At 45.4% G+C, this 27,213-nt stretch overlaps 1 protein-coding gene across 1 annotated transcript; it reads right to left on the minus strand.

The window, feature by feature from the left end:
• Window positions 1-1,448: 1,448 nt before the first annotated feature.
• Window positions 1,449-26,456, minus strand: LOC123454817 (vomeronasal type-2 receptor 26-like). Its single transcript, XM_045134230.1, has 6 exons — window positions 26,242-26,456; window positions 23,456-23,747; window positions 17,807-18,604; window positions 12,286-12,495; window positions 3,697-3,820; window positions 1,449-2,422 (listed from the first exon to the last, which is right to left on the minus strand). The coding sequence occupies exons 1-6, from the start codon at window positions 26,454-26,456 to the stop codon at window positions 1,449-1,451; spliced, it is 2,613 nt and encodes an 870-aa protein (XP_044990165.1).
• Between the last annotated feature and the right edge of the window lie 757 nt (window positions 26,457-27,213).

Genomic DNA, 27,213 nt, shown 5'->3' on the forward strand with positions numbered 1-27,213 from the left:
TCTCACATCCTCAGAAAGACTTCTAGTCCTTATCATCATCATCACTACCTCATCACCTGCCGGAGACAGCAAGCATGCCATTTCAGGATCACGAGGAATCGAGCACTGAAGAGCTGCTTGACACAGTTCCAGCCCAGCTGTCTCTTCCTTGAAGTCCAATGTGGCCCCTCTATAGAAAAATCTTTGGCTCTCTATGCCACAGAAATATGTGGTTTTCTGTATAATGTTTGTCTTTCTCTGTCTTTCACTTGGTGTCCCAATCTCTAAGTTTACTTTTCCAGTAAAAATTGTTGTCAGTAAAGTGTTGGTCAATGTATCTGAAAGAGGCTCTGGCATAGAATTGGAAAAACAAGAAAATGGGTCAAAGATAATTGTTTTCCTTAAAGGCCTTAAAGAAAGTCAGGCATGGAGTACAGTAAACTTAGGAGGAAACAATGAACCTCCTGGAACAATGTAAACATTGTTATATGACTAATTTTTCTAAATGGTGGCAATTGCAATTGACTCTTTACCAAGAATCCTTACAGAAAACCAACCGAAGTCAAAAATAGTTCAATTGGGGGAACCAAAGTCTAAGTATTGGAGGGACGTGAAAAGGAATATTCAAAATAAATAATTAAAGGATAAATGGATCTGCTGGATCAGTGATTAATGATGGGAAGCCCCATTTGTGGTTGTTTTGCCTCTCACCTTTAATAGAGTAATTGAAAGTAGAAATCCAAGAAATCACAAGTGCTTGACCGCACATACATGGGGAAAATGTGAAAACAGTTAATCATTACAGGGGCCTGATGACTTTACTTGACGTAAATAATTATGGAATTGTTTGATGATAAGGAATAACAAAAAGTTTCTATGAATTATGTGAAATTGTACCTTTCTTGAAGTTTGTTCTTGCATGACACGATCAGAAAATAAAAGACTGAGACTAAGAGCTGTGGCAGCAGAGAAGCAGAGAAATATAGAAACATGAAAACATAGAAACAGGGAAAAACAGAAAACAGGAAAAAAGACAAAAAAAATAGAAAAAGAAAAAGCAAGAAAAAAAATAGAAAAATAGAAAGAAAAAAATTTAAAAAGTAGAAACAGAAAAGGAGACAGAGAGAAAAGGATAGAAAAACTCAGCTGCCTTCAGCATTAGCCTGTCAGCTTGCACCAGAACTTGACTTCGAGTCATTATTTCGCCGCTCCCTTTCACACCTCTCTTCGGGGACCCTCCTTCAAGCCAGGGCTGGACCCCGGCAATCACCCTTTTCAAACATTCATAATGGTGAACTCCCTAAGCAGGACATACAAAAAGAACAGTCATGAGCTTCCACATGTCCACTGTCTGGACACGGCAGGCGTTGGCCTCTTGCTCCATGTGCTTCATCTCACTCTTCATCCTTCTTCTCATCCCCACAGTAACAGTGAGCCCAGCCATGTGATCCTGGTGTCTGCCACGAGGACTACATCCTGGGGCCTTGCGCCGTGGACACAGGAAGGCTTCTCTGGAGAGCCTCACTCGGTCTTTCCTGCCGAGCCCGCTGTCCCTGCCTCACCCAGGCAGAGGTGTTCTGCTCGGGCTTCAGCAGGATGATGTAGCACTTGGGGATGAAGATGCCACCCAGCAATCCTGCGGTGGAGGCCAGGATGGAGAAGACCTCCACAGCCACAGTGGACTTGCCGCGGGCGCTGTGGTACAGGGGCAGGAAGGCTGTCCACACACTGCAGAACAGCAGCATGCTGAAGGTGATGAACCTGGTCTCGTTGAAGGCATCTGGCAGGCCCCTGGCCAGGAAAGCCACAGAGAAGGTGCCCCCTGCCAGGAAGCCCAGGTACCCCAGCACACATGAGAAAGCAATGCCAGAGCCTTCCTGGCACTGGATGACAACATGGATGGGCTCAGTAACCATGTCCCTGTCTGGGAATGGAGGGGAGGTGCCCAGCCACATGCCACAGAGAATGACCTGCATGAAAGAAGCAACAAGGACGACTGAAGTAGAGGCCTGTGGTCCCAGGAATACGTGGACCCTGTCCCCTGGTCTTGTGAACCTGAAAGCCAGGGCCACTGTGAGGGTCTTGGCCAGAATGGAGGAGACCGCCACGGTGAACACCACAGCAAAGGTGGTCTGGCGCAGGAGGCAGGTGACCGCAGTGGGACGGCCAAGGAAGAGCAAGGGACAGAGGGCGCACAGGGCCAGGGAGGCCAGGAGCAAGTAGCTGAGGGCTCGGTTGTTGGCCCTGACCACAGGTGTGTCTCGGTGCTTCAGGAACACTCCAAGGACCAGCAGAGCCAGACCAGCCAGGAAGAGCGCCACCGAAGCCAGAGCGAGTCCCAGTGGTTCGTCAAAGGCCAGGAAGATCTCTGTCCTGGGCAGGCAGCGGTCTCTGCTGTGGCTCGAGTATTGCTCCTCAGGGCACAGAAGACATCTCTTCATGTCTATGGGGGGGCACACACACAACATGTGTAGTCAAGCCAGCTCTGTGAAAGAGGCTCCCCGAACACTAGTGTTCTTACAAATCTTTCCCAGTAATTAATGTAAATTATTCTTTGCTACCAGGGCTGGAATGGGCAACATTAGAAGCAGAGACACAAAGAAAATTCTTGCATACCATTCATCTATGTTTTATGTGAGGTTTTTGTGGTTGCAATTGGCTTGAGACAGTATCTCATGTAGTGCCAGCTGGTCTAAAATTCAGTTATGTAGCCAAGAATGACCCCATTCTATTGATGTCTCTGCTTCTGCTTCCTGAACACAGGGATTAAATGATGCACCAGCATGTCTGGCTTATGTGAATTTGTTAATAACTTTTTTCCAAATGTCATCAGTAACTGTTCTTATGAGCAATTATCCTATGCTGAATTGCATGTCCCTAAATGCATTTGTTAAAGCCCTAACCCCCAGTACATCAGAATGTGACTCTTTGGAGACAGGTAAGTGGGAGATCAAGTAATTAAGGTGAAGTCCTCACTTTAAGCTAAGTGAGGTCATCAGGGCAAGCCCTGATACAGTATCACTGGTGGCTTTATCTCTCCCTCCCTCTCTCTCTATTTTTCTCTCTTACACACACACACACACACACACACACACACACACACACACACGCACGCACACACACACACACGGTCAATATGAAAGAATACAGGAAAGAGAGAGGCCTCAAGAAACCAACACTGCCAACAACTTGATTTGTTTTCCAGTGTGCAAAACTGTGAAGAAAAAAAAAAAAAAAAACATTTTCTGTTGTTTAAACTGTCCAGAACCCTTAGTAGTCACCACTGGGAAGAATGTCAATGAAATTAAGAAAATGCAAGGTACGAGCTCACTCACCATGCGGCTCCACTTAAAGGGGTTTTACAAACCGGCAGAACTCATCAATGCCAGTAGAAGTCAGGGGGGCTATGAGGGGCAGGACGATGATTCCAGAAGGATTGTGGGAGCAGCCTTTGCTCTACTTATTGACCAGGGATGAGAAACCTGGAGTGTTTGCTGGGTGAGAAGTTATTGGGCTGTGCAGTTATGGTCCACATATTTGTCCACTTGACATAATTTAGTAAAACATTTACCCAACAGTAATGATAAGAGTAGTGTCCTCTCCAGAGTTCTTACATAAAGTTCAGGGAGCTGAACGCTGTGCACAGCTCAGTGGACAGAGAATGCACAAGGTACATGGTGCCTGTGGCCCCCACACTCCTGCTGCATGTGTCCTTACCTTTCTGATCTGCAAACTGTCCCTCGGGGCAGGGGCTGCAATCAAAACAGCATTGGGGTTCACCTTGACGGGGCATCTGGCTGAACCCTGGAGGGCAGCTCAAGCTGCAGACAGAGCTGGGCACCTGGTGACAACATGGTATCATCAGTGACCATCCACTTCAGTCACCTGGGGGAACTGATCGGAGCCTTTTCAACACACAAGATGAAGTGGCTTTCAGGAAACATCTGTGTCACGTGAGAAGCCAGACTGGACGGTGCTCTAGTGGAAGAGTGGATGCTTGGGACAGGTTCCCCTAGCTCACCTGCATACGTGTAGTAAAATCATAGTAAAATAGCGTGGACTGGTGAGTGTTTTCAGTCTCTCTGGGACACCTACATCAGGAATCATACGTACTGACCTCCCAACACACACACATCCTACACACACCCTCATGTTACAGCCAGAGGTCTGCTCATACACGTAGGACCTGTGAAGGAATGACATTTCCTCTCCTGGAACAGCTCCCACCTACAAGCAAGAGTTATGGGGAGAAAAGTAGAGGGCGAGAATGACTCAGAGAAGTGTGGGGTGCTGGGATGTCCTGCACATCAAAAGGAAATTGAAAGCCCTCCAAAGTCAAGGCACTGAAGGTTACTTCAAACAAATTATCTGAGCTTCAGAGATATCTTAGCAGTTAAGGCACTTGCCTGCCCGCAAGCCTAAGGATACAGATTCAATTCCTCAGCACCCATGTAAGCCAGATGCACAAGGTGGCAATATATCTGAAGTTTGTTTGCAGTGACTAGAAACCCTGATGTGGCCCTTCTCCTTCTCTCTTCTCTCTCTCCCTCTCCCTCTCTCTCTTTCCCCTACCAAAGTAAATAAGATATAAAAAATATTTTTAAAAAATAATTATCTGGACTTCCAGTTAAGATGGTGGCATAGGTACCACGCCAAAGCAGCCTAGGGGGGAAAAAGACTGAAAAAACCTCAGCAAAATACACACTTTTACTAAAAAGTGAGATGTATAGGAAATAGAAATGGCAGTGGAGAAGTAGAAGAGATCCAGAGCATCCAGAGCCCACACAGGCCTGCAAAAGCGGCCCTGGCAGGTCTGCCGACCGTGGCGGTGGCAGCGCACCAGAAAACTGCCAGGCTCGGCTCCAGCCACAGGAAAGGCCAGGTAAGGAGAGCTTGCACTCACACCTGAGCTCTCCGCAAACTCAAGAAACATGAAGGGAGAGCGGCAGTGAGCAATGGAGGAGCAGACCGCAAGGTAGAAAAACACATGGAACAGCGAGAGAACAGAGCAGCTGCAGCTCACTCCCCTCCCCCACCGCCTGTGCCCAGCTCCAGCGAACAGAGCAGCGGTCCCGGGACCGGGCCATGCCAACTTGAGCAAACAACAGGACCCAAGCAGAAGCAGGGTCCCACAGCAACATCAGCAGCTCCAGCACCAGCAGCAGTGGCCCCAGCAGTGGCAGATCCAGTAGCAGCAGCAGCAGCAGATCCAGCAGCAGCAGCTTCAGAGGTAGCAGTCGCAGATCCAGCAGCAGCAGCAGAGGATCCAGCAGTGGCAGCTAAAGCAGCAGCAGCAGTGGCGGTTCCAGCAGCGGGGGTGCTGATCTGCAGGGCCACAGTTGCGAGGCTCGGTTTGCCCTGCAGAAAAAGCCAGTGCCCAGCTCCAGAAATCAGAACAGCAGCCCAATGACCCAGCCAGCAACTTGCCTTTGGCAACCCAGCCAAAACTTGACTGAGATCAAAATCATCCAAAAAGGTAACTGGGATTGATTGTACCAGGGGAGGGTCTAACTTGGTCACAAGCTGACTTGGATCCCTCAACAGACCAGAAATCTTAACCTCTGTTGATAGAGGATCTGGTTGTTATAATAACTACTCTTCCATAAATATTTGGTGCTGTTTTTGATTGAATGTGTACAGTGTTTAGTTAAATTTTAGAATCTAACTGTATTTTATTCCACTCAGCCTACTTGAATACTCCCATAGCAGGGAAACTCAACCCCTAGGAACACCTTTGTAGATACTCTGAGAGCCTTAAGAGCCACACCTAACACCTTAAGCTTCTATCCTGAAGATATATAACATCAAATCAATTGATACAGCTAAGAATACCCAGCTAGCTAGAAAATCCAAGCATTAACTTAATCCAAGATGCAAAAATATATACATTATAACACAAGAAACACTAAAAAGCAAGACAATATAAATCCACATAACAGTATTAATGCATCGGAAATGACCTCCAGTGAGAACGAGTTAGAGGAAATGCCTGAGAAAGATTTCAAAAGAATGATTGCAAATATGTTCAAAGAAGTCAGAGAACAAATCAAAGGACTCAAAGAGGAAATCAAAGGAATCAAAGAAGTCACAGGACACCAATTTGATGAAATAAAGAATGCAATACAAGATATAAATAAGGAAATAGAAATAATAAAGAAAAACCAGTCACAATTACTAGCAATGAAGAACACAGTTAATGAAATTAAAAAAAACTCTGTAGAAGATCTCACCAGTAGAATGGATGAAGGTGAAGACAGAATATCTAAGCTAGAAGACCAAGTGGCAGATCTAATACAGTCCAACAAAGAGAAAGACAAACTAATAGAAAAGTATGAGTGGGAATTCAAGATATTCAGGACACTATGAAAAGACCAAATATAAGAATTCAGGGCATAGTAGAAGGAGAAGAATTCAACTCCAAAGGCATAGTAGGCGTCTTCAACAAAATCATAGAAGAAAATTTCCCCCAAATTGGGAAAGAGGTGCCAGTGAAGATACAGGAAGCCTTTAGAACCCCAGCCAGACAAAACCTGGAAAGAACCGCTCCTCACCATATTATAATCAAACTTCCAAACACACAAACCAAGGAAAAAATATTGAAAGCAGCTAGAGAGAAAAATCAAGTTACCTACAAAGGGAAGCCCATCAGGATTAAAGCAGATTACTCAACACAAACTTTAAAAACCAGAAGGGCTTGGAGTGATGTATTCCAAGTTCTGAAATATAAAAACTGTCAACCAAGGTTACTTTATCTTGCAAAGCTATCCATTCAAATAGATGGAGAAATAAAGACATTCCATGACAAAAGCAGGTTGAAGGAGTATTTGAAGACAAAACCAGCTCTACAGAAAATACTTGATAGGATCCTCCATGCTGAAGAAAAGGAAAAGCACACATATAAGGAACCTGGAAAAAACAAGCAATACTCAAATACTAGTTAACACAAGAAAGCAAAGGTAGAACCAGAACCACAAAAAAAAAAAAATGGCAAACATAAATACACACCTTTCAATAATATCTCTTAATATCAATGGCCTCAATGCCCCAACCAAAAAACATAGGTTTGCAGACTGCGTTAAAAAGCAGGATCCTACAATTGTTGTCTCCAAGAAACTCACCTTTCTACAAGGGATAGACATTATCTTAGGGTAAAAGGTTGGAAAACGGTGTTTCAAGTAAATGGGCCTAGAAAACAAGCAAGGGTTGCTAACCTAATATCTGACAAGGTAGCCTTCAGTCCAGCGTTGGTCAAGAAAGATAAGGAAGGTCACGTTATATTGATTAAAGGCACACTCCAACAGGAGGACATTACAATCCTAAACATATATGCATGTAACATGGGGGCTCCCAAATTCATCAAACAAACACTATTAGGACTAAGGTCACAGATAACACCAAACACAGTGGTGGTGGGTGACTTTAACACCCCACTCTCATCAATTGACAGATCATCCCGGGAAAAAATAAACAGAGAGGCATCTGGACTAAATGAGGTCATAGAAGGAATGGACCTAACAGATATATACAGGACATTTCATCCAAATGCTGCAGAATATACATTCTTTTCAGCAGCACATGGAACATTCTCTAAAATAGACCATATATTAGGACACAAAGCCAAGCTTAACAAATTCAGGAAAATTGAAATAATTCCTTGCATTCTCTCTGACCACAGTGGAATTAAACTACAACTCAGTAGCAAGAAAGGCTATAGAGCACACAAAATCATGGAAACTAAACAATACACTACTAAATGATGAATGGGTCAATGAAGAAATCAAGAAGGAAATCAAAAAATTTATAGAGTCAAATGATAATGAGAACACAGCATACCAAAATCTCTGGGACACAATGAAGGCAGTTCTAAGAGGTAAATTTATAGCCTTAAGTACCTATATTAAGAAATTAGAAAGGTCGCAAATAAATGACCTAATGCTTCACCTTAAAGCCTTGGAAAAAGAAGAACAAGGCAAACCAAATATCAGTAGATGGGAAGAAATAACAAAGATTAGGGCAGAAATTAATGAAATAGAAACAGAAAACAACAATCCAAAGAATTAATGAAACAAAGAGTTGGTTCTTTGAAAGGATAAACAAGATTGATAAACCCTTAGCAAATCTGACCAAAAGAAAGAGAGAAGAGACACAAATTAATAAAATCAGAGATGAAAAAGGTAACATCACAACAGATTCCAGAGGAATTCAAAAAATCATAGGGACATACTATAAAAGCATATAGTCCACAAAGTATGAAAATCTGAAAGAAATGGATGATTTCCTTGATTTATATGACCTACCTAAATTAAATCAAAATGAGAATAATCACTTAAATAGACCTATAACAAACATGGAGATCCAAACAGTTATCAATAATCTCCCAACTAAAAAAAGCCCAGGCTGAGATGGATTCACTGCTGAATTTCACCAGACTTCTAAGGAAGAACTAACACAATTGTTTCTTAAGATTTTCTAGGAAATAGAAAAAGAAGGAATTCTACCAAACTCCTTCTATGAGGCCAGCATCACCCTGATACCAAAACCAGGCAAAGATAGAACAAAAAAAGAAAATTACAGACCAATCTCCCTCATGAACATAGATGCAAAACTTCTCAACAAAATATTGGCAAACAGAATACAAGAGTATATCAGAAAGATCCTTCACCCTGACCAAGCAGGCTTAATCCCAGAGATGCAGGGATGGTTCAATATATGCAAATCTATAAATGTAATACATTATATAAATGGGTTGAAGGACAAAAATCACATGATCATCTCATTAGACAAAGAGAAAGCATTTGAAAAATCCAACATCCCTTCATGACAAAAGTCCTATAGAGACCGGGAATAGAAGGAACATATCTCAATATAATAAAAGCTATTGATGACAAGCCTACAGCCAACATATTACTAAATGGGGAAAAACTGGAAGCTTTTCCACTAAAATCAGGAACAAGACAAGGGTGTCCACTGTTCCCACTTTTATTTAACATAGTTTTGGAAGTCTTAGCCATAGCAATAAGGCAGCCTTCATATATGCTAACAACAAACACACAGAGGATGAAATCAGAGAATCACTCCCATTCACAATTGCACCCAAAAAAAATCAAGTACCTTGGAATAAACCTAACCAAGGAAGTAAAGAATCTCTACAATGAGAACTTTAAAACACTCAAGAAAGAAATTGCAGAAGACACTAGGAAATGGAAAAACATCCCTTGTTCCTGGATTGGAAGAATCAATATTGTGAAAATGGCAATCTTACCAAAAGCAATCTACACATTTAATGCAATCCCTATCAGAATTCCAAAGGCATTCTTCATGGAAATAGAAAAAACAATCCAAAACTTCATTTGGATTCACAAAAAACCTCGAATATCTAACATAATACTGAGCAACAAAAATAAGGCTGGTGGTATCACCATACCTGATTTTAACCTATATTACAGAGCCATAGTAACAAAAACAGTGTGGTACTGTCACAAAAACAGACATGTAGATCAGTGGAACAGAACAGAGGGCCCAGATGTAAGCCCAGGTAGCTATAGCCACTTGATATTTTTAAATGCCAAAAATACTCATTGGAGAAAAGACAGCCTATTCAGCAAATGATGTTGGGAAAACTGGATATATATCTGCAGAAGGATGAAAATAGATTCTTCTCTCTCGCCATGCACAAGAATTAAGTCCAAATGGATTAAAGACCTTAACATCAGACCTGAAACTCTGAAACTGCTAGAGGAAAAAGTAGGGGAAACCCTTCAACATATTGGTCTTGGCAAAGACTTTCTGAATACAACCCCAATTGCTCAGGCAATAAAACCACAGATTAATCACTGGGACCTCATGAAATTACAAAGATTTTGCACTGCAAAGGACACAGTGAAAAAAGCAAAGAGGCAACCTACAGAATGGGAAAAAATCTTCACCAGCTATATATCTGATAGAGGATTAATATCTAGGATATACAAAGAACTCAAAAAGTTAAATAATAAGGAATCAAACAAGCCAATCAAAAAATGGGCTTTGGAGCTAAATAGAGCATTCTCAAAGGAAGAAATACAAATGGCATATAAGCATCTAAAAAAATGTTGTACATCACTAGTCATCGGGGAAATGCAGATTAAAATTACATTGAGATTCCATCTCACTCCTGTCAGATTGGCCACCATCATGAAAACAAATGATCATAAATGTTGGCGGGGATGTGGAAAAAGAGGAACCCTTCTACACTGCTGGTGGGAATGCAATCTGGTCCAGCCATTGTGGAAATCAGTGTGGAGGTTCCTAAAACAGCTAAACATTGATCTACCATATGACCCAGCTATAGCACTCCTAAGCATATATCCTAAGGACTCATCTCATTTCCTTAGAAGTACATACTCAACCATGTTTATTGCTGCTCAATTTATAATAGCTGGAAAATGGAACCAGCCTACATGTCTGTCAACTGATGAGTGGATAATGAAGATGTGGCACATTTATACAATGGAGTTCTACTCAGTGGTAAAGAAAAATGAAGTTATGAAATTTGTAGAATAATGTATGGATCTTGAAAGGATTATACTAAGTGAGGTAACCCAGGCCCAGAAAGCCAAGCGCCACATGTTCTCCCTCATATGTGGATCCTAGCCACAGATGATTGGGCTTCTGTGTGAGAAGGAAAATACTTAGTAGCAAAGGCCAGTAAGTTTAAAAGGAGATATAAAGGGAAGAGAAAGGAAGGGAGGAGGGTACTTAATAGGCTGGTACTATATATGTGTAAGTACAATGATTGAGATGGGGAGGTAATATGATGGAGAATGGAATGTCAAAGGGGAAAGAAGGGGGGAGGGAGGGTATTACCATGGGAATTGTTTTATAATCATGGAAAATGTCAATAAAAATTAAATTAAAAAAATAATTATCTGAACATTAGCTGTGTCCCCTAAGTTTAAGGAACTGGGGAATGGGAACCTGTTTCTCAGTTGGAAAACCTCAAGGCCAACGTTGGTTAGAGTTATCACCAAGAACAAAAACACGGTTGCATGGGATGGGGTCCACATGTCCATGATGGTGGACAGAGAGCTAAGATGTTTCTGTGGACAAGAGTAGACACCCAGACTCAACTGTCCCCAAACAGTGTAATTTGGTTAATAAGTGTCAGGGTATGAATGTGAGAGATCCCCCAAAGTCTCATATGCTTAGGGAAGGATTATTGACTGATGGATGCTGGAAAAGTAACTGGATCCTGAAAGGACTAGTCTGATCAATGGGTGAGCCATTCAATGGGTCCGTAAGTTGATGGCATTATTAGATGGTGGAAAGTGGAGTGAAGCCTAGTTGGACAAAGTAGACATCTTCTCCATCCAACAAGCCATGACGTTCTGCCTCACCACAGGTCCTCAGAAGAGGACCTAGCTGACATTGAACTCTGAAATCAGGAGCCAAATTAAGTCAATGCTTCCTTTAAATGGTTTCTGCCAGACAATTTTCACAGTGACACATAAGTTAAAACAATAAACACAATGGGAATCTTCTCATCCCACCTGCCTGAAGCTCCCTGTGGCTGAGTGCACCGCTCGCTTCCCAGGTAAACTAGTTCTGTCTTCTCAGAGCAGATCCTGAATACAGACCCTGGAAAATGCTCTCAGACAAACACCTGATGCTCACGCTCATTCAGCTTCTGGGGCCCTGATATTTTCTTTTTTTTTTTCAGTTCTTTTCATTATCTTTTACTTTTTTTAATTTTTTAGGCAGGGCCTCACTCTAGCACAGGAAAACCTGGTAGACTCTGTATCCAGGACTGACTTTAAACTGACCACACTCCTCCTACCTCAGCCTCCTGAGTCCTGGGATTAAAGGCAGAAACAACCATATCAGGCTGATATTTGATTTTTTAATTTTTTGTTAATATTTTTTAGTTATTTATTTGTTTGAAAGAGAGAGAGAAAGAGACAGAGAGAGAATGGGCATGCCAAGGCCTCTAGCCACTGAAAACGAACTCCAGATGCATGTGCCACCTTGTGCATCTGGCTTTACATGGGTCCTAGGGAATCAAATCTGTCTTCTTTGTTTTTGCAGAATAGTACCTTAGCTGTTAAGCCATGTCTCCAGAGCAGATATTTGAATTTTTGACATTGTATAAGTGCCTCAAACTCCTTCAAATACAGGCTTCATACTAAATAAACAGCACAGCTGAGTTGATGGCCCAACCTAGAGTCACAGCTACTTCATATATCTCACAGGGACAAGGACCTCTGGTCTCTAAGCTTCCCTCTGACTCTCATATAACAGCTCAGCAGTCATGCATGCATGCAGACAACTCACTTGGAGACCCTCCTTCATATGGACCATCATTCTGTTTCCCACTGAAACTCCAGGGTCAATTGTGCCTATGGGCACCAAGTGGAATTGGCCCTCGAGAGTCTTCTTCCCTTGGAGAACGTCAAATTTTGTCACCAAATCTCCATTGGCATCAAACATAACCTCATTCCCATCAGGAGTCTTGAAGTGCACCTTCTTGAGGGCATGAAGAATCTGGGGGAGGAAGGGAGACATTGCAGACTAGCCAGGGCCAGTCCTGGGACTCATCCACATTGCCATTGACCACTGACCTCTGCAGTGAGCCAGGGCAGCTCCAACCAGACCCTAACAAGCATAAGGCACAGGGGTGCAGAGAGGGCTGTAGTATTTTTGGGGATTCACAAAAGTGTCTTATATTTGATAATATAACAATGAATGCATAATAATGAATATATGTTATGCTTATCTTAATAACAAGGCAGCCACGTAATTAAACTTTTCCTAATTTTTTTTTTATTTTAGAGAGAGATAGAAAGAGACAGAGAGAGAAATTTGCATGCCAGGGCCTCAGCCACTGAAATCAGACATTTGTGCCACCTAGTGGGCATGTGAGACCTTGACCTTTGTTGGGAGCCATGAACCAAACCTCGGCCATGTTAGCAGAAAGCACCACATAGCAAGTTAAGTTTCTACTTCCTCACCTAATATTCAACTACCAGAAACAAAGACTGCCATAGAGCAACTTAAGTTTCTACTTCCTCACCTAATATTCAACTACCAGAAACAATGGGATCGTACACCTGGCTGAACACTCCCCCATCCTGCCGGTAGCTGATGAAGAAACAAAGGCATTGCGGTTTAATCAGTAACTCTGTGATCTTTGCCCTGACCACATCCCCTTCCCCCTACAACCCTATATTAACCTACATGGAAAAAATAAAATCTTGAGGCCTTGACAAACACCTAGCATCGTCTCCTTCTTGTGTCTGTTTGCCTTTTCCACCCAGGTTAACTTCTCCTCGAGTCCTTGCTCAACTTCCCGCTGGCCGGGACAGATTTTGCCTCACCTTTGTACATCTGACTTACAGGGGATCTAGAGAGTTGAACATGGGCCCTAAGACATCGCAGACAAGCACCTTAACCACTAAGCCATCTCTCCAACCTAACTTTTCCTAATTTTTCAATGGAAGAAGGAACCCACTAGTATCACAAGGCGGCTCTGGCTCCAGGGGCTGGTTTGCTTGTGCACTGCTGTCCCCAGCCTTGCCCGTCACAGTGCTGAACAGAGGCCAAGCCCTGGCAGCTCGCAGAAACTGTGCCCACTCACCTACACCTCTGAGTCCCCTAGCCGAGTCTCCCACAGTTGTTCCACGCCAGCCACATGGCTGTCCTTACTTGTCCCCAGGCGGGACCTTGGCACTCCCACGCTGACCTTACCAGCTGATAGGCCATCACTCTCTTCCTGTGCTGGTTCTTCTCATCCTCCCGGCTGGAACTCAGACGTCAGACATCTCCTCACAGTCGGAACTGCCCTCACTGCCCAGTGTTCCTGGCTCACTCCCCACCTCTTCACCCACTCTACGTGGGCTCCCCAGCATTTGTACAGACCCCAGGTCATCCATGTTGTTACGTGTGGCCAGCGTAGGATGTCAGGGGTCACATGTTCATGTGTGTAAGAGCTGCTGTTCATGTGGAGGCAAAAGAACAACTTCTGAGTGTAGGTCCTTGCCTCACATCTCATCAAAGGCAGGTCCTTTCATTGTTCATTGCTCTCCACTCCTCCACAGAGAAGATGGCCTGCGAGCTTCTGCCTCCCTTCTTGCTATAGTCACGCTGGTATTGCAGGCAGTGGACACTATAGGATACGGCTTTGTGTGGGTTCAGTTATGCTTGTGGGGAAGCATTGTACCTACTGAGCCAAATCCCAGACCTCATGGACGTTGTATGTGAATGGGGCAGCGCTATGCCGTCCAGGCCAGTCTTTAACTCAGGCTCTCTCTGACTCAGCTTCCCAAGTGCTGCAATGCCAGGCATATGGCATCATGCCCTGCCCTGTGTAATTTCTAATCTGCCTCCCTTGCTAAGAAGCCAGCAGTCCTTATTGTTCATCTGGACACAACCACGTGCACTTTCTCCTAGCTCATAAAAGAGGCCCAAATCATCTGAGCACAGTTAACAAAAGCATCCACCTTCCTTGCCCTCAGCCCTCCAAGGCTCGCCATCCACAAGTACAACCTCTGAGAGTCCCCCTCTCAGTTCTGGGCCTTGGATATTCACCTGCACCCTGGGTGGATTAGGGAAGATGCCCTTGATGTTTCACCATCCATCAGAAGGCGGTGTGTTGGTCACAGTATGAAATTATATACTTGATAGAAGTGAAAAGTCCAGAAATTTACAGACACCTGTACTTCTGATATGGGCCAGGCATCTGGCTTTACCAGCACAAATGTGCCACCACCAAATTCTGAGCTCTGTAGATATGGTCAGTGAATAGACATGCTTATCATCCTTTCTCAGAGTGAGACTATTAAGTTCAAATAGGTGTGACTACTGGGTATGACAGATTGAAGAACCCATAAATTAAGTCTTAATTCTCTTTGGGCATTTGGTTAAGGTGCATGGAGGCATTTCTGTGTTGTTAGTTAAGGTAGGAGAGGACTCCAAAGTTTGCTAATGGAGGAAGTCCCAAGGACTCGTCCCTGACACTGAGGCACAGATGGACAAGAGGACTCACAAGCGCTCACATCCTGCAGCTGCCAGAGGAGAACTGGATGCACAGCTGGATGCGATCAACAGAAGCAGAAGTCCTTTCCATCTGAGAAGCCTCAGTGCATGAGTTCATCGTGCAAATAAACTGATTGTGAAAAATCCACAGGGTATGGTTATCTATGGGGTAAATTTTACTATAAATATGTCTCATGGAGATATGTACGTTTTTGTTTTTAATTTTTATTATTCATTTGTAGGTGTGTGTGTGTGTGTGTGTGTGTGCATGTGTATGAGCAGTTATGACACAGTGCAAGTGTGGAGGTAAGAGGACATTTTGAAGTGTCTGTGCTCCACCTTCTTTGGGCCTGGGTCTCTTGCTACTGCAAATGAACAGCCAGAGTGGAGCATGCAAACACAACAGACCAGCTATACCAAGAACTTCAGATTCATCTCTCTCTGCCTCCCATTGCTGTAGCCACATTGGAATCACAGCTGCATTGGCCAATTTGCATCTGCAAATTGGTATAGAGGCTCCTCAAAAATCTGAAGCTAGGGCTGGAGTGTTGGCTTAGTGGTTAAGCGCTTGCCCGTGATGCCTAAGGACCCCGGTTTGAGGCTCGATTCCCCAGGACCCACGTTAGCCAGATGCGCAAGGGGGCGCACACGTCTGGAGTTCGTTTGCAGTGGCTGGGAGCCCTGGCATGCCCATTCTTTCTTGCTCTCTGCCTCTCCCTCCCTCTCTCTCTCTCTCTCTCTCTCTCTCTCTCTCTTTCTCTCTCTCTGTCACTCTCAAATAAATAAATAAAAATAAACAAAAAAATTTTTTAATCTGAAGCTAGGGGCTGGGGAGATGGCTTAACAGTTAAGGTGCTTGTCTGCAAAGCATAAGGACTCATGTTTGATTCCTCAGGACCCACGTAAAGGTGGTTCATGTGTCTGGAGTTTGTTTGCAGCAGCTAGAGGCCCTGATGTACGTAATCATTCCCTCTCTCTCCCTTTCTGTCAAATAAACAAATAAAAATTCAAATTAAATAAAAGATAATACAAAGGTAATGAGACCAACACATGATTAGTTCATACAACAAACTTTCTAGTTAATTAGAAAAAAATAATGTAAGAGCAGGTGGGTAGGAAGGGGAGCTGCAGAGTTTAATCTTCTAGACATGACATGGTTGTTACACTCAGTAACTCACAGCCAATGTGATGTCCTGTGTAAGATTGCGTCTGTAGATATTTCATACTGGATGTGGGAGGGGTCCATGAGTCCCAAACTTCCAAGAGTAGCTTTGGCAACTGACGATTACTGGGAAAGAGGAGTTGTGTCCTTTGGTGGTGCAGCCACTGGAGGGTTAGGGTGCCCATTCTTCAATAAACAATCTCCCACCCATCACCAAGCAAGGGGACCTCAACTTACTCAGTGGATCATAAAATTGTACGAAAGTAGCATGGGATTAAATGAGAAGAAGAAGGGATTTAGTGGGAGGTAAGGGGCATGAGAGATATTTGTGAGGGGAGGGAGATCACAATTCATTCTATACATGTTTGAAAGTGCCAAAAATAAAATAATAGGGCTGGAGAGATGGCTTAGCAGTTAAAACTCTTGCCTGAGGAGCCTAAGGACCCATGTTCTACTGTCCAGACCCCATGTAAGCCAGACACACACAGGTGAGGCAAATGCAAGGCTGCACATGCCCACTAGGTGACACAAGCGTTTGGAGTTCAAATTCAGTGGCTGAGGCTCTGGCATGCCAATTCTCTCTCTATGTCTCTCTCTTTCTCAATCTCATTCCTTTTAAAATTTAAAAAAAAATGTTAAAAATAAAATAATAAAATAAAGTTTTCATTGCTGTCTATTTAAACTTCAGGATTTGAGCACACTTACATTAAAACTCATTCAGTGTTTATTAATATTCAAATGGGGAGGGGCTGGAGAGGTGATTCAGTAGTTAAAGGCACTTGCTTACAAAACCTGACTGGAATTGACTGGTTTCACTTTCCCAGTACCTATGTAAGCCAAATGTACAAAGTGGAGCATGCATCTGGAGTTCATTTGCAGTGGCAAGAGGCCCTGGAAGGCCAATGTGCGCGCGCGCGCGCTCTCTCTCTCTCTCTCTCTCTCTCTCTCTCTCTCTCTCTCTCTCTCTCCCCCCCCCCCCCTCTCTCTCTTTCTCCCTCCCTCCCTCCCTCCTTGCAAACAAGTTTCAAAAAATAATAAACATTCTACTTGGAGGACTAGGCAAAGTATCAGTGAATAAGGTGCTTGCCAGAGTCCCTACTTCAGTCCCCAGAGCCCACAGAAACCAAATGCTATTGTATGCCTACAGTAAGAAGGGAAGAAGAGAAGGGGACTCCACTGGAACTTGTTAGGACTGTTAGCCTCATGGTCAGTGCAGTGACCAAGGCGAGAATATGTCTCAAATGGGATATAAAGTAAGGACTGGTGCATGAAAATTTTTCTCTGTCCTAAACACCTATGCCATAGCGTGCACGTGGCTATACCTCACACATGAACCCATACACAGAGAAAGAGAGAGATCATCATACCAGAAAGGACTCAAATTTTAGACACAGCAAAAAAAAAAAAAAATCGATTTACAGCTTATCTGATTCTTGAAGTTCAGTATGCATTCTGCATTTGCTAAATGATCCGACCCCACAATGTGACTCATCTTAGGACATTGACTCCGTGACCAGTGCTCAGTCTCAGATGCCGCCTCCTGGCCCACTGAAGAGTCCATTACAGTCTCTGCTCCATCTCTGTAACTTAGACACAGCCAATGGCCTCTTCCAGCTCTTTCCATGAATCTCCCACCCACGCCCCACATTTCTGTCTCACCTGCCAGGGCTGGAAGCGCTGAGGGTCTGCGCATGCCCCGTCCCCGCGCTCACAGGTGATCAGGTCTTGCAGGGCATGGGCGATGCTGTGGACAGCTGTGTAAGCAATGTCAACTTTACTCACTTCCTGGAAAGGAAACTGCTGGTCTCTGAGACTTTCATTCCCTGAGCAGAACTTGACACCCCCCGTCACTGTGCTGTTTCTGTGGGGCCACGTGCACCCAAAGGTGGACTCCCAGAAGCTCTCTATGAACATGTCCTCTGGGTTTCGGCTGGGGCTCAGTTGAGCGAGGTACTCAGGGAACCCACGTGCCTGGCTGCTATGAAACAGAAGGCTGAATGAACCTTGCAGGACCTGGGAGACATGCGGAACGCTCAGGGCAAGAGCCATGTGCAGCGCATCCGGGCTGACCCACACCTGACCTGCGACATGGAGATCCAGTAAGCGGTACAGGATGAGCTGGAAATATAAGCTGTTCAGGAAGACCAGAACAACCTTGGCAGTGCACCTCTGCATCTTTAGAACAATAGTTTGAGTCTTCTCCAGGGACTCCTGGGAAGGAACATGGAGGTTAAACTCAATGCAGACACCAGCCTGGGCCAGCTCCTGAGTGACCACAGAGCTGGCCTGCTGCCCAAAGTCATCATCCTGGGACAGAATGCCCACCCAGGACCATTGAAAGTGCAGCACCAGCTGGGTCAGCGCATGGGAGGACGTGAGGTCACTAGCCAGGGTCCGAAGGAAGGACGGGAACTGGGTCTTGTCGCTGAGGCTGGGCAGCGTGGACGAGTAACTGACCTGCAAGGAAAAAGACAGACAATAGGAGAGAGTTAGAATCAGGACTCTGGATCAAACCGATGGTTAGAATTCAGATGTGGGCAGAAGGGCACTATGAAAATAAAGCATTGAGGCTGACAATGCAGCTCAGTTCATAGAGAGTTTGCCTAGTATACAGAGAGCCTTGAATTCAACCCCCAGCAACATACAAACCATGCCTCATGGGGCAATGTGTGATCCCAGCACTTGGAAGTCCAGGGTCATTCTCAGCTATCTAGTGAGTGTGAGCTTAACATGAAGTATATGAGATCCTATCACCAATGATGGAAAAACTCACAATAGCTGGGAAATGGAACCAGCCTACATGTCCCTCAAATGATGAGTGGATAATGAAGATGTGGCACATTTATACAATGGAGTTCTACTCAGCAGTAAAGAAAACTGCAGATTTGCAGGAAAATGGATGGACCTGGAAAGGATTATACTTAGTGAGGTAACCCAGGCCCAGAAAGTCAAATATTGCATGTTCTCTCTCATATGTGGATCCTTGCTACAAATGACTGCACTTCTATGTGAGTAGGAATAAAACTCAGTATCAGGGCTGGAGAGATGGCTTAGCGGTTAAGTGCTTGCCTGTGAAGCCTAAGGACCCCGGTTTGAGGCTCGGTTCCCCAGGTCCCACGTTAGCCAGATGCACAAGGGGGCACACGCGTCTGGAGTTCGTTTGCAGAGGCTGGAAGCCCTGCCGCACACATTCTCTCTCTCTCCCTCTATCTGTCTTTCTCTCTATGTCTGTTGCTCTCAAATAAATTAATTAATTAATTAATTTAAAAAAAACTCAGTATCAGAGGCCAGTAAGCAAGAAAGGGGACATAAAGGGAATAAAAAAGGAGGGAAGGGGAGACTTAATAGGATGGTATTGTATATACATAAGTAGAAGAACAGATTAATGGGGGTGAAAAGGCCTAAGTGAGGTCAGGAGGAGAGACTGAGTAAGGAAAGTTGGAGGGAGGACTAATCAAAATCTAAGAGGATATAAATAACTCATATGGAAACCTGCTTTTTTTGGACAATGGAACACTCAGAAGTCACAGATTGTTACTAGAAAATTTTCAGTGCCAGGGATGGGATACCTTCCAGTGAGTTGTTGGCCAGGGAGGTCCCTGATGCCCCCAAAACATTACAGGCCATTGATGAGGTTTTTGGTTTCCCACCAGGAATAGATGGTAAGACACTATTGCTGAAGACTCCACATACTTGGGCTACAAGCTCACTGAGAAATCCCGCTGGAGCTGAGCTGAAAACCTCCTCTATATAGTCCAGCTGACAGAAAGTGGGAAGAAGCCATGCTGCATGCAGTTCAATGGGAAAGAGAGCAATCACCAGTGAAGATACTCAACAGTGGACACTGCAAGCCCTATAGTTGGCCAGCCAGGCCAACTGAGCCAATGGGTACAATAGTGACACATCTGTTATGGAGAAAACCATCTGCCCTCTAATTTGACTGGAGGCCCATCCATGGGAGAGCATACATCCCTGATATTGAAAACCTACAACAGGGGGTAGTCATGAGCTCTAGGGATATGATGTCTGCTGCTGTCTGGCTAAAAGGATATACTATGCTCAACAAACTTCCCAGTAAGCACTTCTCTTAATGTTCATACCCATATATTAATGCTACTCTCACTTTTGGTTAAAGAACCTTCTCTTTTCAGATGGCAATGACCTTGGGATGACTCAGAAGGCACCATTGTGCTGAGAAGAAGTGGCAGAGGAGTGCTCAGCATGAAATATCTCTATCACACCTTCCAAGGCTCAGGGTCCATTGTGGAAGAGGTGGCAGAAAGAATTTAAGATCCAAAGGAAGGGTAGAACTCTATACAACGTGCTCCTCCAGACACAAAATGGCCTAGATGTCCACTATCTCACAGTGCCTAACACCACCTACACAAGATCATCATAATACGAGGAAAAGATCATGACATCAAAATAAAAAAGAGACTGATTGGGAGGGGGAGGGGACATGATGGAGAGTGGAGTTTCAAAGGAGAAAGTGGTTGGGGGATTACCATGGGATATTGTTTACAATCATGGAAGTTGACAATAAAAAATTTTAGTTAAAAAGATGGAAAAACTAATATAAAAAAATACTAAAAATGAAGATGAAGCAAGGGTTACAAAGTCAACTAGGTGTCCTTATAGTTAGAAATCACACATCCTCCAGGTGTGGTGGCACACACCTTTAATCCCAGCACTTGGGAGGCAGAGGTAGGAGGATCGCTGTGAGTTCAAGGGCACCCCGAGACTACATAGTGAATTCCAGGTCAGCCTGAACTAGAGTGAGACCCTACCTCGAAAAATCAAAAAGAAAAGAAAAGAAAAAGAAATCACACATCAAACATCACACATCCCATATACGCAGGCTTTTCTAGGCAAACAGGACCACAAGTCACTCTACTTTGGAGCACAGCTGGACATGACCATATTTTGAGAAATGTGAGGTGCTGCTGTCAAAGCACCCCAAAACCAAAGCAGCTCAGAAGCTCACTAGGATCCCAGGAAGGTATGAGCTGATTATAAAGTAGTCCCAGTGCTACTCATGGAGACCATGCCTGTGATAATCCCAGCAGACAGCAAGTTCCAGGCAGACCATAGCTACATCAGACCCCATCACTAATGGAAAATGATAGAAGAGGAAGCAGGTCCCAGAACCTGTGCCTCTAACCATCTCCCAGCCAGTAATAATTTCCAGCCAGCATTTTTGAATACCAAGGTCCTGACCCACGACAGTATCATCCAGATTACATTTTTAATTTATTTGATTTTATTCGTTCGAGAGAGAAACAGAATGGGGGGAGGGAATGGGCATGCCAGAGCCTCCAGACACTGTAAACAAACTCCAGATGCATGCTCCACCTTGTGCATGTGGCTTACCTGGGTCCTGGGGAAGAGAACCTGGGTACTTTGACTTTGCGGGCAAACCCCTTAATTACTAAGCAATATCTCCTTCCACAAATTACGTTTCAACATCTTACTTTTAAAAATATCTATGCGTGGGCTGGAGAGATGGCTTAGCGGTTAAGCGCTTGCCTGTGAAGCCTAAGGACCCCAGTTCTAGGCTCGGTTCCCCAGGACCCACATTAGCCAGATACACAAGGGGGCGCACGTGTCTGGAGTTCGTTTGCAGTGGCTGGAAGCTCTGCCATGCCCATTCTCTCTCTCTCTCTCACTCTCTGCCTCTCTCTCTGTCACTGTCAAATAAATCAATAAAAATAAACAAAAAATTAAAAATATATATCTATGCTTGCTGGGTGTGGTGGCACACACCTTTAATCTCAGCACTGAGGCAAAAGAGGTAGGAAAATCACTGAGTTCAATGCCAGCCTGTGACTACAGAGTGATCAGCCTGGACTAGAGTGAAATCCTACTTCAGTATAACCATGGAGCAAGTGTGGCACTCTAACACATCCACGCTAAGTGCCTGTATCCACAGCAGTAGGAACAGGATTCTGAGCAAAGCACAAACTGTACATTTTTAAATAATATAATAGGAATTGAAAAAAAAAAAGAAATATCGGGCTGGAGAGATGGCTTAGTGGTTAAGCGCTTGCCTGTGAAGCCTAAGGACCCCGGTTCGAGGCTCGGTTCCCCAGGACCCACGTTAGCCAGATGCACAAGGGGGCGCACGCGTCTGGAGTTCGTTTGCAGAGGCTGGAAGCCCTGGCTCGCCCATTCTCTCTCTCTCCCTCTACCTGTCTTTCTCTCTGTGTCTGTCGCTCTCAAATAAACAAATAAAAAATTTTAAAAAAAGAAATATGTGCCAGATATATAGCCAGATGGGGTGATGCATACCCGTACCCACAAATCCTGGAGGTTCCATCATATTACCATGACCTCGCTGGCTGGTTCATCCCGGCACCGCCCATGTGTCGTCTGGAATGAAGCCCGTGGCACGTGAACCTCACCTCTTCTTCGCCACCCCTCCTCTGCCCCTCACAGTTTTCTGTCTCTGCGCCTCAGCCTGGTTGGTCTGACTCTCTGGTCTGCGCAGAGCTGCTGGGCTGTTCCTCGATGGTGGCGACAAGGACGACAGGCCACCTCCTGTCATCTGACAGACGAGAATTCTCACTTCCTTTGTCAAGGAAGAGACTACACCACGTGCCCAAAGCAGAGAAGCGCACCTCCGGGTGTGGCCATCAGGGCCCTGCGTCTGCGTTCGCCTTTCGTCCCCGGGGCTGTTGTGCAGAACGGAGCTGCTCGGTCTGGGGGTCTGGAATGGATGAGGCCCTGACTCCTTATCTCAGTGCAAACCCTTCTCCTGCCACCAGAGGGCAGTCGTCAAATAAGCTGGGATTCTGTAATATTCCATCCAGATGTGGCATCTGGGTGGTTCATGCTGAGGGAAAAGGCTGACTCAATCTCAGACAAGTACGTTTCATGGTTTTGCAATAAAAGTACAGGATACCTAGGTAAATTTTCATTTCAGATAAACAATGATATTTTAGAACAAGTTGATCTCATAGAACACACAATATTATTACCACCAAATAACATTTTGGTTTAAATAGTAGGACAGACTTACACTATGAATAATTCATTGCTTGTCTGAAAGTCAAATTTCACTGTAGAGCCTGCATTTTACTCTGAAGTCCTACAAGCTGGAATTTGGACACTTCAAAGCTCAGTTTCCCCGTAGATGCTAAAGGCCTATAGGGCTGACAACCTGGTCGTGTGGACGAGAACCGTGTTGGGCTGGAGAGTGCTCACAGGGAGCACGGCACCAGAGAGGAGCTGCTCCGAATCCTGACCTCCACCATCGATTCCATCGCCATCACTGCTGTCCACGGAGGGACAGGGCTCTCAACAACTCACCTGGGGAAACTTGTACAGCCCCAGAAGCCTGGCCATGGACACAGACAGGGCTGACCGCGTGTCCCCGATCATGGCAGCCCGAGGAGGACCAGGATGACATGTGTAGTTGGGGACGGGCTCCTCCTGCCCCGTGAGAAAGCCCATCGTCTCACGCAGGGCGCCGCGCACCGAGTCCCCAGAGTTGCGGATGGAGAAGCCCAGCGTCAGGTTGGGCAGCAGCTGGGGGCTCCTATTGATCTCCTCCACGGCAAAGACGAAACTCTGGGCCACCCGGTAGCCCCACGGAGAAACGCTGCAGGGAAGAGAAGCTCACATGTGTCACTTTCCTTGGGGTGGATGGAGCAGGAATGAACACAGTCAGTGACTGAAGAGAAGTGACTACAGGTGTCCCACAGCGATGTGCTTAGCAGTGTCATTCAGAATACCCAAGCGGAGCCAGGGGCAATGGGGGAAGTATTTTCAGATTTGAGGAATAGCTTTCTAGGTCGACTTCTGACTTCAACACCCACACACACATGTGCACCTGCACCCACACAAACATGTTGCTCCATGGAGACATGTGTACACATGCTGCATATCACATACACATGCACAAGACAAAAATCTGAGTCCAATGAGTCATCCTGAGCTACACAATGACTTCAAGACCATGGGCAATTTTTGTCACTCTGTTCTAAAACAATGATTATGGGCTGGAGAGGTGGCTTGGCAGTTAAGCACTTGTCTGTGAAGCCTGAGGATCCTGGTTCGAGGCTCGATTCCCCAGGGCCCACGTTGGCCAGATGCACAAGGGGGCCCACGTATCTGGAGCTCGTTTGCAGTGGCTGGAAGCCCTGGCACGCCCATTCTCTGGCTGTCTCTATCTGCGTCCTTCTCTCTGTGTCGCTCTCAAATAAATAAATAAATACAATGAGTAAATACAGAGCTAAGTCTGTACCTCAATTGTAAAGTATTTGTGTAGCACAGATGAGACTCTAGGCTCAATCCCTGTATTGTGTGTGTGCAAATGCAAGCCTGCATACACGCGCGCACACACACACACACACACGAATATTCAGTGATGGTACAGTAAGCATGCATAACTGAAAGTGTTGTGTGTTTTCTGTAAGAATACAAAATGATTGCAGTTGTTTGGGGAAGAACTTTGACAACTTTGCACAAATATGCGTGGGTCTGCTTCTTCCTATGTCTGTGTGTGCAGGTGTGCAGGGGATCACTGATGGAGGGCAGAGGTCAGCGCTGGGTGACCTCCTCAGTCACTTACCTGATCTTTTTTTCACACAGGGTCTATTGCTGGAGCTACAGCTCACTGATTCAGCAGGACCAGCCGCAGAGAGCATCCTGTGTCTGTGTCGCCAGTTCTGGGCAACGGTGAGTGTTAGCACGGGGCTTTCTCACAGGCGTTAAGGGTCTGGTCTGCTGACACTATAAGCATTTGCCCCACAGAGCCGTCTCACTAGCCCCATGCTGTGTTTATTAAAACAGGCCCTTGGGCTGGGAAGAGACTCAGCAGTTAAGGGCGCTTGTTCAGAAAGCCTGCCAACTGAGGTTCCGTCCACATCACACACATAAAGCCAGAAGCAAAGGAGCCCATGCTGCATAGCTCCAAAATGCCTAGAGCAATGGGGGTCAGCTTCCTGGGACATCAGAGCTTGAGGGCCAGAAAGACTGGCCCTCCCAATGGCAAGAAGCAACAAGAGAGAGCCTGTTTCAAAGCAGCTGGAGGGAGAAGACTGTAACACGGAGGTTGTTCTTTGACTCCACACAGGTACCATGTTTTGTGCAAGCCCCTCCCCCACCACACACATGTGTGCATGTGCACACGTACACACACACACACACACTGGGGGGAAGAGAACTGTGAAAAAGAAATACTTGCAATATCACTTTTAAAAGGGCAAGTACTGGGGCTGCAGAGATGGCTTAGCAGTTAAGGCCCTTGCCTGTGAAGCCTGAGGACGCATGTTCAACTCTCCAGATCCCAAGTGAATCAGACACACAAAGGTGAGACAAGCACAAGGCGGCACATGCCCACTAGGTGGCGCAAGCTACTGGAGTTTGATTTCAGTGGCTGAGGCCCTGGAGTATCAATTCTCTCTCTCCCTGTGTCTCTTTGTCTCTCTCGCACGCTCGCTCACTTGCTCGCTTACTCTCCCTAAAATTAAATTAATAAATAAGTGGCAAATACTCAGTATGTAGTCCAATTGACCTACAACTCACAATCCTGCCCCAGCTACCCAAATTCTGGAATTACAATAATTCACCACACACCCAACAACCTTTCACTTTCTTAAGTAAAGCTAAACAGACATTTTTCAAATGCATAACCAAATGGACAGTGTTGAGAACTTCTTTGTTCAAAGACAAGCAGTTAACCCAGGAGAAAAATGGGCAAAGAGAATATAGAGAAAGAGAGGCACACCACGGGCTGATAACCAATGAAGATATTGATTAATTAAACATTTATTCATTCAACAAGCTAACCTACAAGGTCCTGTTCTAAACACAGAGGACAAACAAGAGACCTAAAACCCAGGACAGACTGGGTGGTCCACATAGCACAGAAGCAAATGAGAAACCTACATTCCCTTCATCTACGGTCAGAAAAGAAAACACACAGAGCAAGGCTATGAACGAGACAGCCACGGAGCCACAGGCACAGGACACAGGGCTGAAGCTGGCCACCTCACCACCATTCTAAGAAGCAGCCTCTGCCCAGGGCTTCAGGGAACCTCCTGAAGATGGCTGTGGCCCTCGGGGTTTCTTTGCCCAAGCTCAGAACTTACCCTGAAGGTAGCAGCCCAGCCGGAGGGGTTGTGAAATCAAGCAGGGTAACTTTGTAGAAGCGTAAGATGGAGAAGCTGCCCCCGATCACCACATCCCCAGCACGCTCAAAGCGAGGAGTCTTCCCTGGCAACCGCCAGCCCAGTGGTCCAGAAAGGGCCCCAGAGACACGGCCCATGAGAGAAGCAAGCAGGGTGCAGAGGACAACCCCTGACATGACAGCCCTATGCGGGGCAGCGCCTAGCAGTGACAGCAGCTTTTATCTGGAGCTCGCCCTTGATGAAGGGCCTGGGACTGGGACTCCAGGCCTGCAGGCTTTTGGGAGAACAAGGGTCATGGGCTGGGGCTAGGTGACCACCAAATCCCAGGACCATTAAAAGTTTCACTTCCTTCCCTGGAGAATTCTTCACCTCCCTCCATGCAGAGTTACCAGCTCTGGGCACCATCTGCCAACCAGAGGGAGGGACACGATGGGTCCTGACTGCCTCCTGAGAGACCAGAAAGCCCAAGACCAGCTGTGCCAGGTACCTGGGACACTGATGCACAGATAAGCCCCGGGAGGGTCCAAGAGGCATAGAGACCTTGAGCTGTCATCATCTGGTAATGGGACTGTGCCCAGAGCTATGTGTGGCCCAGGCCTTGCCCTCCTACCCTGACCATTGTGCAAAGGACCTATTTTCAGTCCCAGCAGACAGTCTAGGCTTAGCTGGTGTGTCTCTGTGGCCAGGGAGCCTGTGTCCAGGCATTGGACAATAAAACAGAAATAACCACCAACACCATCATAGCTGGGGACTTCAATACAGCATTATCAGTAATAGATCATACAAACTGAAACTCAACAGGGAAGTAAGAGAGCTCAACAAAACCATAGATCACTTAGACCTAACAGACATCTACAGAACTTTCCATCCCAAATCCACAGACATGTGTGTAAGGAAGGTGTTCAGCATCCTCAGCCATCAAGGACATGCATT

This window comes from Jaculus jaculus, chromosome 14, assembly GCF_020740685.1.
Source record: "Jaculus jaculus isolate mJacJac1 chromosome 14, mJacJac1.mat.Y.cur, whole genome shotgun sequence".
Classification (NCBI taxonomy): Eukaryota; Metazoa; Chordata; class Mammalia; order Rodentia; family Dipodidae; genus Jaculus; species Jaculus jaculus.

Bases quoted from the DNA above. Each gene is read 5' to 3' on its own strand.
- LOC123454817 (XM_045134230.1), bottom strand. From the start codon at position 26,456: ATGTCAGGGGTTGTCCTCTGCACCCTGCTTGCTTCTCTCATGGGCCGT. The intron at 12,496-17,806 runs GTGAGACAGAAA...TTCCTCCCCCAG, and splicing joins AGCGCTTCCAGCCCTGGCAG to ATTCTTCATGCCCTCAAGAA. The intron at 3,821-12,285 runs GTGAGTTGTCTG...TGTTGTCACCAG, and splicing joins ATATGAAGGAGGGTCTCCAA to GTGCCCAGCTCTGTCTGCAG.